The 19,524-nt window shown below is 42.1% G+C and overlaps 1 protein-coding gene across 6 annotated transcripts in view; it reads right to left on the bottom strand.

Moving 5' to 3' along the window:
* The window catches only part of sbf1 (SET binding factor 1), a 60,157-nt gene that overhangs the window by 20,094 nt on the left and 20,539 nt on the right, over window positions 1–19,524 (bottom strand). For 3 of the 6 annotated variants that reach the window (XM_023952679.1, XM_023952683.1, XM_023952680.1), the window contains exons 3-11: window positions 17,339–17,476; window positions 16,981–17,103; window positions 11,587–11,697; window positions 9,223–9,282; window positions 7,206–7,235; window positions 4,387–4,492; window positions 3,534–3,666; window positions 3,348–3,456; window positions 2,004–2,117 (exon numbers count right to left, since the gene is read on the bottom strand). In XM_023952679.1, the coding sequence (XP_023808447.1) occupies window positions 2,004–2,117; window positions 3,348–3,456; window positions 3,534–3,666; window positions 4,387–4,492; window positions 7,206–7,235; window positions 9,223–9,282; window positions 11,587–11,697; window positions 16,981–17,103; window positions 17,339–17,476 (924 nt within the window). The remainder of the gene's footprint in view (window positions 1–2,003; window positions 2,118–3,347; window positions 3,457–3,533; window positions 3,667–4,386; window positions 4,493–7,205; window positions 7,236–9,222; window positions 9,283–11,586; window positions 11,698–16,980; window positions 17,104–17,338; window positions 17,477–19,524) is intronic. The other 3 variants (XM_023952681.1, XM_023952682.1, XM_023952684.1) reach the window with 3 other exon arrangements.

The following is a 19,524-nucleotide window of genomic DNA, read 5'->3' as shown; positions in this document are numbered from 1 at the left end:
CGACTCTTTTGGTTCCAGACTCGTCTTTCAGCTGCATCCTTTAGGGGTCGCCACAAGCCCTTCTTCTTAACATCCATCTAAGATTCTTCTTAACATCCATCTAACCCTCTCCTCTGCGTCCTCCTCACTCACACCAAGCTCCTTCTCTACATCCATGAGCCTCCTCTTTGCTCTTCCTCTAGACCTCTTAGCTCCAACCTCAGCATCCTTTCACCCACATCATCAATGTTCCTCCTCTCAACGTGTCCAAACATCTCCATCTGCTTCCCTGCATTGATCTCCAGAACATCTATCGGTTCTGATGGATTCATTCCTAATCCATCGTGGTCACTCCCAAGGAGAACTTCAACATCTTTGTCTCTGCTGCCTCCAGCTCTGCCTCCCCTCTTTTTCTCAGAGTCATTTACACTAAGAGTGTCAAATTATCACAATTAATCAATTACAAATACGTGTGTTTTTTTTTTATTACATGAATCTCATTTTTTGATCTATAACTAAGTAAGTACGTACATTTATTTATGTAGCACTTTTCTCAGACAGCGACTCACAAAGTGCTTTACAATGTTAAAACAATGTAAAATCAGTAGCAGTGTTCTCAAAAAACAAAGGTCCAACTGTTCACTTTTTTGAAAGTTTAAATTGAACTGGCCTCTTTCATCACTTCACCTGTGACGTCAACAATGTGCAACTTTGTGGTTCTTCACAAAAGTCATAAAAACAAGCTCACAACGCCACAGCTATTATCTATGATTTACGAGGTGTTCGTTCTCATAAATCACATGGGGTGGTAAAGTGTATATCAAGGTTTGTCAACACATATATTCTGGTATTAATAAGAAGTTTGTGGTGATTATTTATTTGGATTGCTCAGAAAAGTGTTCCAACTGTTTTTGTGTTGAACTAAAGACACTTGACCTGAGGTTTGTTCTTGTGTTTTTGTTTTTAATTTTTGAGATTGAAAAAAAAACCCTGTTTGGTGTAAAAGTAAAGGTTGTAAGTCTGTTCTAATAGGAACATTTCATAAAGCCCCTTTTTCAGTTGTAATTTGATCCTTTACTGTGTCACAGTGTCATAAATGTAAATAAAAATATCTCAAAATGAAGCTTTTTACAGGAATTTTTAGGTTAAAAATAATTGCGATTAAAAATAGATAAATCTGATTAATTAATTGGCGTAATTAAACACAGGTACTCAGTCTCACTGCAGCTAACCTTCATTCCTCTCTTGTCCAGAGGAAACCTCCACCTTTCGAAATGTTCATCCACCTGCTTCCTGATCTTATTTTGGCTCACAGTGGCTTCTGCAAACATTATGATCCACAAAGATTCCTGTCTAACCCTGTCAGTCTGTCCATCATCTCAACAAACAAGGACCTCCATACTGATCACCAAGCTGAAACTCCAAATACCGTCCTCACAATCTCCATGAGCTCTTAAGCTGTAGCTGTCCTGTCTTCTGGAAGAACCTCTTAATATCTCGCAATGAAGGGGACAGGCATATTGACAGGAGCTGGCTCTCCTCATATCAACAACACGCCAAAATGAGGGATTTGGGAGGAGGCAAAAGTGCCCCCAACTTTGAACAGAAAAATGATCACATACTGCAAATTTATTCGAATCCAGGAGGTTTTTCATTTCACGTGGTTTAGGAGATGAGCAGTTCATTTCTTTTTAAACAATTCTGAGGCCAAAAGGGAGATTTTCCTCAGAAATCCCCAAAATAACTTTTTATTTTGTTTGAAGCAGAGAATCATTCATTTGTAGAGGATGACTCTGGATAACACCTAGTCATCAAAACCAAGGAAAACAACCTAACGATGAAGATGTGGCTCAAGTAAACTAAGAGGATAAACCTATTCAGACATGAAGACAAATAATTCATGAGGAGCTTCCTGGCATCTCTTCGCTGAAGAATGTATTGCTTTGTGGAAACCGCCCACGTGTTGGTAATGAGAGTTCCCAGCATACATTAGTAGTGTGCAGAGGAAGGGTAGCAGCTCTTACCATTGAGAGTGCGGTCTGGGTCTGCTGTAGCAGAGGCTCAGGCAGTAAGGAGATGTGCACACACTCAGGGATGGTCACAGTGCCGCCGTCAAGGTCAGCGATGATCACATCCAGCTGAAAACAAACACTCATATAAGCATCTATCACGTCCACATCCAAGGCTGGGGATAAAAATACAGCAGCAGAACAACCTACATCTAAGTAAAGACAAAGAAAGTTCATCACACAACACTCCCAGAGTGACTGCAGCAGACAGCGACTGCCCAGGCCACAACTCCTGACCTCCATCAGGGCTCCTGCTTACAATCTTGTTATAGGGAGGGATAGCGCTCTGTAAGACTGAAAGTTCTGCAGCTCAGCACTTTCCTCTGCTCTCTTAATAAGACAGAAACATTTTTTCGTTATAGAAATAATGTATACTGACATGTTTTTTTAGGTTTGCCAAGTACATGGCATGATTATCCTGGGTAAGAAACAGACGGATGATAGCACAGATAATATCCAGACATATGGAGACGTTGTGGCCCAGAGAGTCAAAAGAGAAGAGGAGGTTCCCTCCCACTATATGAGCTAACACGTTGTTCAGCTTTGAAGTCACCAGGACCTTGCAGCAGAATTAAATTTCGCCTCTGCAGCTGAATGTGCAGTTTGATGTTACAGCTTGGTGCTTAAAGCCACCTTCTGTTTTTATCTCATGGTTTTTTTCAGAATACAAAGGCAACGAGCCTGAAGCCCTTCAAGCAAAGAGGTCATTTGCACACTTCACATGAAAACAGACTTACAGATTAGTAAAGACTCATCTGATAAAAGGTCCCATGCAGTACAAATAATTTGGTGTGATTTCCAAAAACTAACCACCTTAACCTAAGGAAAAATGTAGAAAACGGACAAAAAAGATGTAAACGCTGAATCCATTCATGCACCAATATCTAGGAAGTATAAAAACTGCAGCCATTAAAATGAAAAAAGGTCGAGAAAAAATGCTAATGCCTGCCATCCATCCATCCATCCATCCATCCATCCATCAGTCCATCCATCCGTCCATCTTCACTCATATGGGACGGTGTAGTGGCCTTAGCAATGATGCCTAGACTTCCCCAGCCATTCCTCTAGCTGAGAGATGTAGTAGAATGACCCTGTACTATACGCACTTTTGAGAGAATTATTTACTTGTGAAAATGTATATTTTATTATATATATGGCGTTTGAATAGGTGGTATAGTAATAACGGGACGGAAGGTTGGGGGGTGATGTTTTAAGTTCCTTGCTAAATCTGCATCTTTGTGTCTTTAAAAAAAAATGCAAAATACTAATAAAAAAGACTTATGTTCTTCTGTGACCCACCAGTTCTTGTGTTTCTGAACGAAAGAAGGAGTTGACACCAATGATGAAGGGGGTGGGGGTGCTCAGAACCTCTAGCAGTTTTCCCGGTAAGATAGGGACGTAGGTGAAACTGAGAAGACACACAAAAAAAGTTGGCTTTAATAAACAACCAAAAACAAAAAAAGGTTCAAGGGAGGGGCGACACACCTGTACTTGAGGGGAAACATGATGGCCAAAAGCCCCCGGCAGGCGTCGGTTAGCCGCTGGTAGCTGCTGGATAGGAATAGGATCTTGTGCTCGGTAAGAGCAGCGCAGAACAGATACAACACGTTTACAATACCTGCGAAAGACCAGAGATACACAAGAGGAAGGGGCTGAGTTATCAAACTATATCAAAATTTTGCTTCGGTCAATGGGTAAAATTCCAATGAAAAAGGGAGTTTACATCTCATCAGTTACATCAGCAAATTTTCTGAAAATGGACTCTACAAGAGAGCAGGTAGTTTCTACCTAAAGTCCCTCACGGATAAAAAGTCAAATACAGCATTTAGAAGAAAAAACACATTTTATCTTTCTGCTATCTTGTTCAATTGCAACAGTTTTCATTTTCTTACAGATTTTCTGCTAATGTTAGTGATTTAAAACAGTATTTGGTGAATCAAATCCTCTTTCAGTTGCATTTAAATTTAACAAACAAAAATGAAGCTGCATCCCACACATGTGCCTGTTTATCAGCTTAGCCTCGCTCAGGTGTTGGTCTGTTAAGGAAACTGGAGGTGTTTAACATTTTTTAGACTTAAATCATGAAACACTTACATGGCTCCACTTTGATTTTAAGTTTTTATTTTTAACATTTCATTCACTTTTTTTTCTAATTTGAGCTGTGCAACAACTTGTCTTTGCTTAATGCAAAGTGTTATTTAGCTGTTTTATCAGGTTTTGCTTTCTAATAATAGTGTGAATTTTTAATTTCCTTATGTTTTTGTGCACATTTGACATGCATACATTCAAATAAAAAAATGCAACCATACTGTTACTGATCATTTCTAACCACCCATACCAAGCTGTCTGAAGAGCTGGGCAACGCTGCAGCCACTGACAGGAAGGGAGTCGCTGATGGGGGTCTGGATAACTTGCCGGTCACCAGCACCTAAAGTTATCGTCCTCTACAGATTAGGAGAGGAGAAAAGACGGATTAAGGAGAAGGCGGAAAAACATCAACAACCAACATGGTTTCTGAGAGAAATCAGGGTTTGAGTGCACGGTTTAATCACAACTATGCGTGTCCAGAGAACAGCATGGATCAGAGAGAAAGATGGAGAATCCCACAAGCTTAGCAGGTAGATGAAAATCAAAACCCAAGCCATTCCAGTTTATGACAGAGAGGCTGCAGAGCGCTCCATGCCAACCACCAGCAGCACCAGAACTAAAAGCCTTTAGTTCTTTAAAAAAACATGGCAGGTGTCATGCACTGAAGGTTTCCATTGCAATGTGATATGGAAAGGCAGAGGTGAGTCCACGTAGACACGGAACAGGTTTAACCATGAAATGAATAAGATGAGAATCTACAATATTTACTCTCCTCTGACTTAAACTGTTCAGACCAGAGGTCCTGATTGTTAAGAATAGTAAAAATCTGCCTATTAAAATGTATTGAAATAAAGTTTTACCCTATAGAAACAACAAAACTGACTCAGGACAAAGGATGTGGCTCTGCTAAAGCCTTAGTCACATGGATCTGTAGCGGGTTGACCTGTGCTGGGCTAGTGAGTTTTCGGCTTGTCCGGGCCTGTGGAGGGTTATAGACACGATAGGCTGCATCTGAAGGCTGTGTCACACAGCCACTACGTATATTTTACACATATGAAATGTCGGTCTTTTGTGACAGACATTTCATACGTTTTAATCTGTTTGTCACGCCTGCATCTTACCTACTTCTCCTTAAGTGTTTGCCATGACCTGTCCCTTGTAACAATTCCATCCATTCATCCATCTTCACATCCTGCTAAATTCCTTTCAGGGTCATGGAGTTGCTTGTGCCAATGCAGCTACTGGTGGGCAAAGGCGGGGTACACCCAGACATGTCACCAGTCAGTCGCAGGGCCGCACACCACATAACAACCACATAACAACACTCACCTGCACACTTATAGGGGCAGTCTAGAGTCATGAAGACTGTTTTTGGACTGTGGAAGAAGGTCAGAGGGAGCAAACCTACACATGCACAAGTAGAACATGCAAACTCAACACAGAAAGGACCCAGCTGGGATTCAAACCAGGGCCTTCTTGCTGTGAGGCGAGAGTGCTAACCACTGCCCCACTGTGCAGCCCTTAGCATGCCCATAGAAAAATGTGCAAAAACATTTTACCCTACCGCCTCACCTACATGCTTTATATTTCTTGTGTGTTCTGTGCTCCTTTTGCTGATTTTTTCACAAACAGAAGGTCTGAATCCACCTGTGAGGGCAGTTGTGACTAAAGTTGACCAAGCACATGCAAAGGTCGAACCAAAGAGGCCAACTACAGCTTCTTGGGAAGGGAAGACATGTCTTTTGACATGGAGAGGTTCTGACTTGATACAAATGTTTACATGTTATGGTGTGGAAAGAACTCAAAATACAGGTAAAGCTTCAAATGACCTGTTTGGCACAACCATTAAGAAAAGAGTGAAGCATCGTGTAATGCAGCCACATGAAAAGTGTTAGCAGCCTCCTGCTGTGACATAAAGGTCTGACCATCAGGTGTGTTCTGGGTAATCAGACTCCACTTCAAGGAAACCTGAGAGTGGGAACTAATCTGTGACCCACAATGCTGAGAGGCGACTGGGCTTAACCAGGCTTTGCCAGTTACATCCACAAGGTTTACGCAACATGTCACGCTTAACAGCTAGCTAACAGCACGGCTTCTAAATGTGCAAACATGAAGTCTGGACTCAAAGTCTTTTGTAAAAATGAATATAAAGCACCTTCTTTCTATTTTGGGCTTTTATAAGTAAAGAAAAAACATCAACACCATGATGTGTTATCAGCTTTTTGGGGTTCTGCTTGGCTACAGGTGGGACACTGGTATCCCATACCCATAATGCACTGCATCCAAACAGCTCCTTAATACTGTCAAGCATGTCACTGAGTTCAAACTGTTCTGCATAGTGAAAATCAAATATGGCCATTTTAGTCTGACATTTTCATCCGGTCTAGCAACACCCCACAGCAATACGTCCAAAACAGAGTGAAGGAACAAATGGGAAAACTAAAACTCATATGCTGCCGAAGACTGGCGACCTGTCCACTGTGCCCCCTGCCTTCGCCCACAAGTGGCCGGGATAGGCTCTGGCAGCGCCGTGACCCCGGAAGGGAATAAACGGAAGAAGATGAATGAAATAATAAAACTCATATGTGGGTTCGATAAACCTAAATGAGGAGCAATTTGTTAAGAGCAGTTGAAACAAAGTTGCACAAACAAGCTGGCTTAGTTCCAGAGTGAGTGTTAATATGTATTTTACACTTAAAGCAAGAAGATGACATTTCACAAGACAAAAACTATTCAGTGTTTTGACCTACTACATATAAAAAGTGCTATATAAATAAAGATAGACTTGATTAATTTGAAAGAAGCTGCACTGCATTTGTTACATGCTTACCTACACTGATCTGGAAATGTCTAATGATTGTTACTTTACGGACTAAACCTGGTTCTTCTCCACAGAACCAAACTGATGATCAGCTGTCAGATTCTCTTCCGATTGTCTGATTCCACAGTTTAGTGGTTGATTCTTGTCTCAGTTGTCCCTCAGCAGGAGGTGTAAAGGAAACAGGAGGAGAGAAGAGAAAAAGCTGGGAGCTGATTGGCTGTGAGGATAGAGGAATGAAGTCAGCGTACCAAACTCTTTGCTTTCTCCTCTTGGCCCGGCTACACAAATATCGGCAAAGAAAAACGCATAATAAACATCCAGCAATATAAGACAGGTCAGAAACAACAGGAGTAAGGCACAGGGACAGTCTGACAGTAGTGTGTGAGTATGGCCAAACAAAAAAAGCTGCACTCACACAGATTCTATCACATAAACCCTGAGATGTTCAAAACATTGTGACATCCATGCAAAACAAAAAGAAAGAAACCATCAGTTTGAATTGGGTGTGCTTCAAATAGTTGTCATGGAACAAAGAAAAAAAAGGGAATGCAATTTGGATCCTACATTTGTACGCAAACATGCTTTTACAGTGACAGCTAAGGAACTGGTTTAGTTTTAGAATATAGTTCGTGATCCATGCATGGTATATGTAATTCATATACGATTCTTGCGTTTGTCATCTGTCAATGTGTGCAGATGTCTGTCAAGGGTTTCGGTTGAGGGGTCATTACGTGAATTCGGTTTTGAGCTGTTTTAAGTTTTGGGTTGGTTGAGAATTACGTAGTTTATGTGTCATGGGAAACCATGAAAGATATTCATGAACGTTGAAAGTCTTGTATGGTTAAAGAAATGAGAGGAAGTGGCCGCTCATGACCTTTGCTCTCACTGAACACACACGACTGTTTGCGCTTAGTGAGGAAAAGGCTGTGTAAACAACTTTTTTAGGGATTTCTTTACAGACCAAATTCCTGTTAAAAAAGGACCACAGAAAAAAAGGTAAGAGGCTTTCTTTGGAAAAGTACAGCACTGACTGATGACTTCAACAGCCGTCCCGCTGGTGATGAGAAGCTTCTACAACCTGTGGTCATGGAAGGACAGCCAATTTAAACCTTCAAGAAGCACTTTTTATTGAGAATTCAGCTTGATGGGAAGAAAAAAGATATTTTTATATTTAAGTTATTTTTAATATTTAAAAGAAATGTAGTAAAAAAACAACTGACTTTTTCTACATGAACACTTTTTTTAGAGGTTTATGCTTAAGAATTGGTTCAATAACTGACAAATGACCAATGAAAGAGTTTGGAGCAAAGAAGGGAACAAACCTACGAAAGTAAGTTGTGCTTATTGACACAATTGAGTCAGAAATGAAGCAAAATCAAGGGTTTGGTACATGGGCTGATCACAAAGAATAGTGGAAGAACATTAAAACATCCTTCAGAAAGGGTTTCATGTATTCAGGATACATGTAATAATCTTGATCCGGTCAGATCTGTCTGTCTATAACGGTTCTTTTGTATCTAATTATCTGCATCTATCCATCTGTCTGACAAGTAATTAAAGGCCAATCTCGACTTTTCTAGAATATTTTTCAGGTTATGAAGGTTAAATCACTTAAAATAAAAGAAACACCACAGAAAATTCAAGTTTTAAAAAACAACATTAAATTTTAAGTGTTGTAAAAGATTTGAAGAGTTTATTGTTCACTTAAAGTGCTTTACAAACAGAAAAGCCTGTTGTGCTATTGGCTCTTCCTTCAACATTTTGAAGACTCAACGTGTGTGGGTTTTGGTGGTGTAGGTGTGAGGAGGGCAGAGCAGCCTTGCTGTTCAGGTTCCTATGTGTGTGTTAATACTGATTACATCTGACTCTCTCATTCAGATGCTGCGTGGCCCAACAGGAAGCCATCTGCCATCCCATATGCTCACAAAACAACTGAGCTGCAGCACACACAGCAAAAAGGCTTTTCCAGAGCTGGACATGTATACTGGTAGTGATCTTGAAAAGCGTATTAACGGCTGAATCAAACCGAGATAACAGAAAAGAATAAAGTGTTATTTAAATTTAAGCATTTGAGATAATCACAGAGATCCAGTAGAATTGATCACCAAACAAGCCAAAAAGCGGTTGGTAGGTTTTTGCTTGGAAATGTAAAAGCACATATTCCTTCATTAAAGAAAGTAAGAAAGAAGAAAAAAAGAAGTGTCTTTTCTTTGATTGGGAAAAATAAAGCTGCTCATTGATTGGCTGAAAGAACCGATACGTTACCTGAAGACAGGCCACGCCCGGAACAACTCTGTCTAAGCTACACACTGCAGACTCATCTGTCTGTAACACAATGGGGTGCACAAAAATGACACACAAGGGTTACAACTTCTGGAAGCCACAGAGGGAGGCTTCAGCTGAGGGAAACAGAGAGAATGCTTGAAACATGAGTTAATAAATAACTGGGAAGGTATCAAATAATATGAAGTTTAAAAAAAAAAATCAAGGTTTAAACAACTCTAATAAGAATACCTGAATGTCAGAACACAAAGTATGTTACATGAATTGATTCTGGGGGGATTTTTATTGCAGTGAAATCTGCAGAAGAAATGCACAGAAATCACACAGCTCAACGTCCACATGGCATTAGGAAGTGAGACAAGCTGGGATTCCAACAATAATCTTCTGAAATGTATGTCTAAACGTTGGAATTTGGCGACTAATGCATAAGATAACTATAGATATGAGTTAGGGTTAAATATTTCCACTCTTTGCTGAAACTGCCCTTTCATGTGCATTTAACAGAAATATACTGAATATTCATTCGTTTCTTATTTTCCAGGAAGGGGGCTTTTATTACAAGGCATTAATAAAACAACATATTTATTTATAACATTGTTATTTTGATGGCTGAATGCAGTGGTTTGTGATATTCAGTCTCCTGCCTCTACAACCCAAAATTCAGAAAATCTTTCATCTTTTTAAAAAATAAATACAATTTACTCACATTCTCACTTAAGGGCAATTTAGGAACATGAGTGAACTTCTGAAGCCTGTTTTTGGTCTGATGGGGAAGTGGAGGGGCCGAAGAAGGCCCACGCATGCACAGGGAGAACATGCAAACTCCACATTAAAAGGACCCAGCCGGGATTAGAATCAGGGCCATCGTACTGTCAAGGTAGAGTGCCAACCACTACAGCTCTGCCCCCAGAGCAGGTGTGAATTCATTCATGCAAACCTTCTGGTCTTGATGTACTTTCCAAGAAATTTGGTTGACATCACTTATAGTGTGAACATGAACTGGTCCCAATCTGACCCAACTCCTAAACGTCATCTGCTTCTTTGGAACAATAGGCTACCATAGGCGGATGGGCATCAGGGAAAGAGACAGCTACAGAAGTCACGCCAAAAAAATCACCTGGGACAATGAGGAGATACTGTTTCTCCTTAATATTTGGGCAGAGGACACATGAGGCAAGTGCATCTTGAAATTCCCAATGATTTTCAAAAAAATTCGTACTCCATTAAGAGAACATTTTTTCTGACAACAGCACAGCATTAAGACCCCCACAGTTCTTTTTCCAAACTTGTGTAGCCCCACCCTCGTGACTCCAGGCCGTTGGGTGTAAGGATCGTCACACATGCTTCAGTTTAAAACTCTGGTGTAAGACTTACAATTAGCCAATTAAAAAAAAAAGAATTACACACTTGAATATGACCAAAGAAGTGGACCAACAGACTTTCCTGTTGTTAATACACCTTTAGAGAGACATCGTCTCTAGAAGGTGATCAAATTCCCAAAACACAAAAACCTTAACGCTCAAACGTCTTTCAACTGTTTTAAAAAGTGACCTATAGGGGGAATCATACTTAAAAGCAGCTCATTTGGTAGATATAAATAAGAAAATTACAGTTTAAACAATTGTTATGCTAAAAAAACAAAGTAGTAGCTCCTGTGGTTGGATAGTCTTTGTCTTTTTGTTTTCTTGTAATTTAAATAATGTGTAAAATATTTAGAAATTTGGGTTGTAAGAAATCCTAAAACTGAACTGAGCCTAAGTGGAAATATGTAATAGTTGGCGCTACATGAAGCAAAACATTAACATGAGTGGATATTGGACTGTAAAAAGTAGCTTTTTCCCTTTCATATTGCTCACAGATTTGGTTTGCAAATGTTTGTAGCATTGGGTCTCCACTAGGGGGGGGGGGGTCTTCTGTTTTATCCACTTCAGCAGAAAATGCTAAAATATTTGTTTATGAGGGCTGTTCTCCCACATGAAACACATTGGTCTGATTGAAATAATGACTCTGGAAACAAATTTTTGAAAATTTGTCACCCCATCTTCTGCTTGCATTTCATCTGCTGAATCAGCACAGGTGTGAAGCGGACTCTTCATGAAGAGTGTAGTAAGGCCCTACTTTTTAACAGTGCTTAAAAAGCTGCCCCACTGCGTGAGGCAGCAGGTGAAGTGAGCTGTTTGAGAACAGAAACTGATGCAACAGAGAGCAAAAGTTAATGGGGTGCACACTGCGACTGCCGCCTGTAGACAATCCATTTGCAAAATACTTCTGGTCTCGATTATATCTCAACTTGAACTTCTCCATTTATGCAGCAGAGGAAAAATAAGAAAAGGCCAGTTAGCGTACCTGTGAGCCTCCTGCAAGGGGGATGACGCAGGTCAGTAGGTTTCCAATCACAGTTTCCAAGGGAACAGAGAGATCATCCACATGGACAGTATAGATTAGACCTAAACAGTTCTGATCCAAAAAGAAGAGATGACACAAGTCAGAGGGAAACTTTTTGTCATTTCTACTTGATCTACAAAATACTGAAGTTGTTTAGAGTTTTTTCTACAATTATAAAACATGCTAACAAGGCGCTGTGTTTGCTGTGTATCAGATCCTTTTTTTCTTTGTCAACAAACATCTTCAAACAGACACAACTTCATGACTTGTGACACACCTTTCTTTTATTGACTGTATATGAGAACTGGACTGAGTGACCCGAGTGAACGGAAAGTACCTGCTGTGTTCCAAGAAGCTAATATCCCATTGACTTCTATTGAGAAAAACAGCTGGTCCTCAGTCATTCTATTGGTCAGAGTAACCATTCTGAATCTAAAACCTTTTTAACATCTTAGAATAGAATAGAATAAAATAGAATAGAATAGAATAGAATAGGTCTTTATTAATCCCTAAGGAAATGTAACAATGGCCATGTGCTCACACTCATAAAACACACACGCACACATAAAAAAGAATAAAAATAGTAAAAATAGCAATAGACTACAAAGATTAATAGATAAAAAATAAATAAATAGATTAACAATTTAAAAATCAGTGGGTAAAAAAAAAAAAAAAAAATGAAAAGAAATTACTTTTAAGATGCCCTTCCGCATCTTAAAAGTAATTTTAAGATGAACAAGGAGGAACAGGAGAAACTTTAGTCTTTCTGTGGAACAGCGCTGGGACAGCAGTCTGTTGCTGATTGTGGTCCTCCTGCTGTTGAAGGCCTCATGTAAGGGATGTGAGGGATTCCTCATGATGGCCCTGAACCTGGTCAGAGTTTTCTGCTCTGCCACCTCCTCCACAAGATTCAGCTTCAGCCCCACCACAGAGCCTGCCCTCTTGATGATCTTATTGAGCCTGCAGATGTTTTTCTTGTTGGTATTGCACCAGCACACAGCAGCATAGAGGAGAGCCCTCTCCACCACCGATTGATAAAACATGTGGAGCAGTTTTGTGCAGATGTTTAAGAAGCGCAGCCTCCAGAGAAAGGACAGCCTGGACTGGCTTTTCTTGTAAAGCTGGTCCGTTTTGGTAATCCAGTCCAGCAAGTGGTCCAACACAACCCCCAGGTACTTGTAAGTCTGTACCATCTCCACACTTTCTCGGATGTATACAGCGTGAAAAGAAGAAGAGACAGCTCTGTCCCCTGTGGTGCCCCTACACTGCAGCTGAGGGTACTGGAGACAGATCCCCCCATGTGGACATATTGCTGCCTGTTGGTCAGATAGCCCATGATCCAGGACACCAAGAATGGTTGCTCAGTCATCTTGGTGAGCTTCTCCTGCAGCAGGTGAGGATGTATGTTGTTAAAGGCACAGGAGAAATCAAAGAAAAGCATTCTCACAGTGCCACCTCCTTCATCCAGGTGGGAATAGGTGCGGTGTAGCAACTAGAGCAGGGGTCGGGAACCTATGGCTCGCGAGCCATATATGGCTCTTTTGATGGTCACATGTGGCTCGCAGACAAATCTTTAATTCAAATTTTTTTTCTTCATTAGACCAGTCCTTCTCGTGCGCGATGCGATGGCAGAGGCGCGCAGTAGTAGCGGTGCTTAGAGAGACAAATCTGCGCCAGCACTAGTATAAGTTTAAAATTGTCTACTAATTCACAGAGTTTGTACCACCCGGAAACCTGTGAATTGCCGTGCCTAAAACTGCGCGCTCCCGTCTCTGAGAAAGAGCGCGCAGTTGCGGGGACGGGATGTGTGAGGGAGAAAGCAGAGGGTGGGGCTGAGGTGTTGTGGGGACCGGCAGCAGGTGAATCGCGCAGGGATTGTAAATAGGTAAAACCCACTGCCTGTCACTCACTGCAGCGTGTGAATGTGTGTTTGGCTCCAGGTCCGCATGTGAGCAGTCTGTCTCACATCTACAAAACATTCATACCAACCTAAGATCACGTTTAAAGTCTCAACGCCTGCATGAAGCAGAAACTCACCACGTAAACCAGACTAGACCATCAGCAAAACTACCACGAGAAATACTCATCATTTATTAGAAACAGCATAACAATGTTATTAAAAAGAATCCACAGACTTATTGTACTTTAAAAATGTTGAAATTACATCAAATGCACACATTCACTTGTATTTTAGTTTTAAACATATTGTCGCGGACTGAGTTGGGTGGCTGTTGGGCCGCTTTAAATGTTCTGGAGTTCATGGAACGCATCGATCATGCAGAGATCTGATTGGCCCTCAGTTCTGTCGCTCAGCCTGTTGTTAGGTAGTTTGGACCAATGGGGTTCAGCTATGGGCCGAATAAGGGAAAGGGGAGGGCTGCAGCGGGAGCAGGGGAATATAAAGTTGGGAGACGCGCTCTCGTCTCGTCTCGGCGGGAGAGATTCAGGAGCTGCTGAATTAATTGTTCGGCGTTTGTTGTGGTCTGCAGTAACCAGAATTAAGAACCTTAAAAGAGGTTAAGTCTCCGTGCCTCAGTGTGGGAAAGGGACACTACATTATTGTATGGCTCTTTCGAAATTACATTTCAAAATATGTGGCGTTTATGGCTCTCTTGGCCAAAAAGGTTCCCGACCCCTGAACTAGAGGATTGCGTCCTCCACCCCTACTCTCTCCCTGTATGCAAACTGCAGTAGATCTTGGACATGCTGCACCTGTGGTTTCAGCTGCTGAAGCACTAACCTCTCAAAGGTCTTCATCACATGTGAGGTCAGTGCTACAGGCCGATAGTCCTTGTTTTCTTTAGGGTGCTTGACTTTGGGGAGAGGAACAATACACGAGGTCTTGGAACATGTCCCACATTTAGGCTTTAGGTTGAAAAGGTGCTGAAGAGGAGACCCAAGTTCATTTGCACACGTTTTCAACAGCCTGGGACACACTCGGTCTGGACCTGCTGCTTTCCTGATGTTCAGTCTCTGCAGTTCCCTCCTCATTTGATGTTCTGTGATGTGGTGGGGAGCACATTCGGCAGGTGGAGGGTGTGGATCACATGTAGAGCATATGGGAAGAGAGAGACCATAGCTGGTTAGTGATGAAGAAGCAGCCTGAGCAGCTGGGCCCTCCTTTGGCTGAGGTGTGAGGACAGGTGGAGGAAAGGGCACTGTGATGGGTGTAGCGCGGACCGGGCGGGTATAAGAAGTGGGGGGAGTGGCGGGTGAAATGTCAAACCTATTAAAGAAGGTATTCAGTTCATTGGCTTTTTCTGCACTTTCCCCCTCTACCGTTGTCACCTTCTTGCACCCTGTGATTGTTTCATGCCTTCCCATACTTCCCTAATGTTGTTTTTCTCCAGTTTCCTCTCCACCATGTCTTTGTAGGTATTTTTTGCCTCCTTCAAGCAGCTTTGTCTCAGTTCTGTCTGCACCTTTTTCATTTCCTCCTGATCCTTTTTGTTGAAAGCTCTCTTATTTTTATTTAGAATCACTTTCACTTTCCTCGTTATCCAGGGTTTATTTGCGAAGCAATTAACTGTTTTTGTGGGCACAACAGTGACCATACAGAAATTCACATGTCTGTTTTGCAGTGAGATGCTCCCTCGATGTCCTCTCCATTATGATCCAGCAGAACGCTCCAGTCAGTGCCTCCAAAGCAGTCCCTAAGCTCCTTCTCAGCCTCAGGTGTCCACTTCCTCACGCTCTGTTTTATTGCAGGCTGTCTCCTTACCAAAGGTGTGTAAGAAGGCTGTAAGATGATCAAAACGTGATCTGATTTGCAGAGAGCTGAGAGGGGTGTGGCCTGATAGGCATCTTTGATGTTGCAATAAAACAAATCAATAGTCCTGTCGCTGCGAGTTGGGCAGTTCACATACTGCTGTATAGATGACAACGGGGAATCCAGGGAGACGTGGTTAAAGTCCCCTGAGATGACCACAAGTGCCTGTGAGTGCTGCGTTTGTAGTTCCATGACCATAACAACCACTTCCATCGCTGTCTCTGCGTGCGCTCTGGGAAGAATGTAAACACAGACAGCCAAGATATGCGTAAACTCCCATGGTAAGTAATACGGCCGAATGCTAACGCCTAAAAGTTCACAGTCTCATTTTTTGTTCACAGCAGCAAATGGTCTCTTTAACAGTGAAGCTTCCAGGGTTACACCACTTGTTGTTGATGTACATTACGAGGCCGCCTCCTTTACTTTTGCCGCTCGCCCCGGCGTCTCTGTCAGTACGCGCCAGAGAGAAGCCGGGTAGCTCCATGTTGTTGTCGGGTGTGTTGCCCGTTAGCCAAGTCTCTGTTAGCATGAATAGACAGCACTCTTGATAGATCCTTTGACTACCGACCAACCCAAGGAGTTCATCTGCCTTATTTGCCAAGGCATTTACATTTCTCATGATTACTGACTGATGATTACTGGTTTATATCTCCAGCTGCGTCCTTTTTTGGCGTTGGCCCTTTTACTCCTCTTTGCCCCAGCACGGGTCCCTCTGCATCTTCTTCTTAGCTCTTCTGGAATGTTATGCCGTATTCCAGCCTTGCTTTTCATCAGACTCAAGAGTTCAATTCTCTTGTAGACAAGCTTGTGGGTTTTAGAGCCTTTTTTAGAGTCTTTCCTTTCACACTCACATTCAAACAGAGCAGTAGACCGGCAGCACACCTGACCCAGGGGCACCATCTTTCTGTCAATAAATGATGAAAAAAAATGTATCTTCTTGATAATTCCCTTTTTCTCATGGTGTTGATTCAAGCTATATTTAAGCTATTCAAGGTATAAACCGACCAATTAAATGTCTCAACAAAAGTAGGTGGTCCCATGTTTGAAATTTTGTGTAACCCACTTTCAAGTAGTAGGGGTGTGGACTTCCAACAGGCTCACTCCTGATTGGCCAGAGTTTTGCCATCTAAAAACGACTCAGACCGACTCAGACCAATCACCGCTCACTGACGTTGTCTGCTCAGACATGGCACCTATTGCAAAAAACTTAATTTAATTGGAACTGGAAGTAAATCACTTCTATAGATGACTTTACACTCAATCAGTCCAGTTCTCTGATACAGTCAAAGGTTTAATTACACCCTTAAATATACACATTGATAAATGTTTATATGAAATATGTTTATATGAAAAATATTTATTAAGGTAATTACACTTAGTATGTAGACCTTGTTAATATTGGATGGTTAAAGTCTAATTTGATGCTGTGTTTTTGTGACTCAATTTTTGATTCTTTCTGTGAAAAGTTCTACAGAAATAAAGATATTCTATTCTCTTCTCTTCTATTCCATTGTATTATATTCTATTTTATTAGGATCAGGAGAAACAGAGATTGGTTGCATGGAGGACTTTGAGCTATGTCTCACCCTAAAAACCTCTGTGTAATCAAGCTGGGACACCAGAACCAAACTCTTTGGGGCAAAGACTCTAGCGGGTTGGACAACATCAGCTTCCTCGTCGGCCTCATCCGCCCTGCTGCCATCAGCTTTCTGCAGGTAACAGCCATAAACAGATGTCACACATCAAACAGAAAAAAGGGCTTCAGATACATTTGATCCAAATTGAATCAAACAAACTGAATAAATCACCAGTAGTATGACATATTATTATTGTTATTATATGGTAATAATTTATGAGTGCATGAATGTCAGCTTTGTGTGGTCAATACATAAAAACATCTCAACATTAATGTCTGTAAAGAAGACGAACCCTGCAGCCAGTCACCTGTGGATTGTCCAAACACTCCCAGAAGGTGAAGCAGGCACAGTAGTGACGGTCTGAGTTGATGTCGGTCAAAACTGCTACAAAGAAAGAGGCCGGCTGTTGCTCAGGGACCACTTGCCAACCGCTGGGCTGACAGAACTGTACAGAAACAGGGGGTGAGGGGGTGGTAGATGGGAGGGGAACATGGATCCGGATCAGATGTAAAATAGAAGAAGAAAGATCAGGTCAGATCACACACAAAAACCTTTTCTGTTTTTTCCACAATCATCTTCAACCTTCACTGATTCTAAGAACTGACAGTCAAACCGGTGCACAACTTTATGTACTTTACTTTAGCAAGAGGAGGAGCTGCAGAAGGTTCAGACGAGTGTAAACTAAAGTGAGCCAACATTACTATTCTTTCTTTTAAAAGTTACATTTACCTTTACGGTTAGCAAAATTTAAACTTGACCTTTAAGTGGCTCAAATGTAAGAAAAAAACACAGCGGGATACGTTTTATCTTCTTCTTTCTCTTTCGGCTTTTCCCATCAGGGGTCGCCACAGCGAATCATCCTTTTCCACCTCACTCTATCATGGACATCTTCTACCCTAACATTAGCCAACTTCATGTCCTCTGTTAAGACATCCATGTATCTCCTCTTTGGCCGTCCTCTTGCCCTCCTGCCAGGCAGCTCCATCTCCAACATCCTTCTACCAATATATCCACTATCCCTCCTCTGAACATGTCCAAACCATCTCAGTCTGGCTTCTCTGACTTTGTCGCTAACACAGGCAACATGAGCCGTCCCTCTGATGTACTCGTTCCTTATCCTGTCTAACCTGGTCACTCCTAAGGAGAACCTCAACATCTTCATCTCTGCTACCTCCATCTCAGCCTCTTGTCTCTGTCTCACTGCTACCGTCTCTAACCCATAGAGCAGAGCTGGTCTCACCACTGTCTTGTACACCTTTCCTTTGAGTCTTGCTGACACTCTTCTGTCACACAACACTCCTGACACTTTCCTCCACCCGCTCCAACCTGCCTGCACTCGCCTCTTCACCTCTTTTCCACACTCCCCATCACACTGAACTGTTGACCCCAAGTACTTAAACTCCTGCACCTTCTTCACCTCAGCCCCCTGTAACCTAACGCTTCTACCTTGATCCCTCTCGTTCAGACACATGTATTCTGTCTTACTACGACTGACCTTCATGCCTCTTCTTTCCAGAGCAAACCTCCACCTCTCTAGCTGTTCCTCCACCTGCTCTCTACTCTCACTGCAAATTACAATGTCATCCGCAAACATCATTGTCCAGGGAGATTCCTGTCTTACCTCGTCTGTCAGCCTGTCCATCAGCATAGCAAACAAAAAAGGACTCAAAGCTGATCCTTGGTGTAGTCCCACCTCCACCTTGAACTCCTCTGTCTGACCTACAGCACATCTCACCACCGTCATACTTCTCTCATACATGTCCTGAACTACTCTGACATACTTCTCTGCCACTCCAGACGACCTCATACAGTACCACAGCTCCTCCCTTGGCACCCTGTCATACGCCTTCTCTAAATCTACGAACACACAATGCAGCTCCTTCTGACCTTCTCTGTACTTTTCCATCAACATTCTCAAAGCAAAAATGGCATCAGTGGTGCTCTTACGGGGCATGAAACCATACTGCTGCTCACAGATCTCCACCTTCTTCCTAAGCCTGGCTTCCACTACTCTTTCCCACAGCTTCATTGTGTGACTCATCAACTTTATTCCTCTGTAGTTGCTGCAGTTCTGCGTGTCACCCTTGTTCTTAAAGATCGGAACCAGAACGCTTCTCCTCCATTCCTCAGGCATCTTCTCACTCTCTAAAATCCTATTGAACAACCTTGTTAGAAATTCCACTGCTGTCTCTCCTAAGCACTTCCATACCTCCACAGGTAGGTCATCAGGACCAACGGCCTTTCCGCTCTTCATCCTTTTCAGAGCCTTCCTAACCTCATCCTTTCCAATCTCGGCTACTTCCTGCTCCACAACAACCACATCTTCCTCCCTTCTTTCCCTGTCATTTTCCACGTTCATCAGCTCCTCAAAATACTCCTTCCATCTTTTCTGTACACTCTCCTGGGTTGTTAGCACCTTTCCATCTCTGTCCTTAATCACCCTTATCTGTTGCACGTCCTTCCCATCTCTGTCTCTCTGTCTGGCTAGCCTGA

The sequence above is a fragment of the Oryzias latipes genome, chromosome 23 (genome assembly GCF_002234675.1).
Source record: "Oryzias latipes chromosome 23, ASM223467v1".
Taxonomy (NCBI): domain Eukaryota; kingdom Metazoa; phylum Chordata; class Actinopteri; order Beloniformes; family Adrianichthyidae; genus Oryzias; species Oryzias latipes.
Note: the sequence above shows the minus strand (reverse complement) of the source record. Positions and strands in the feature narration are given on the sequence as shown.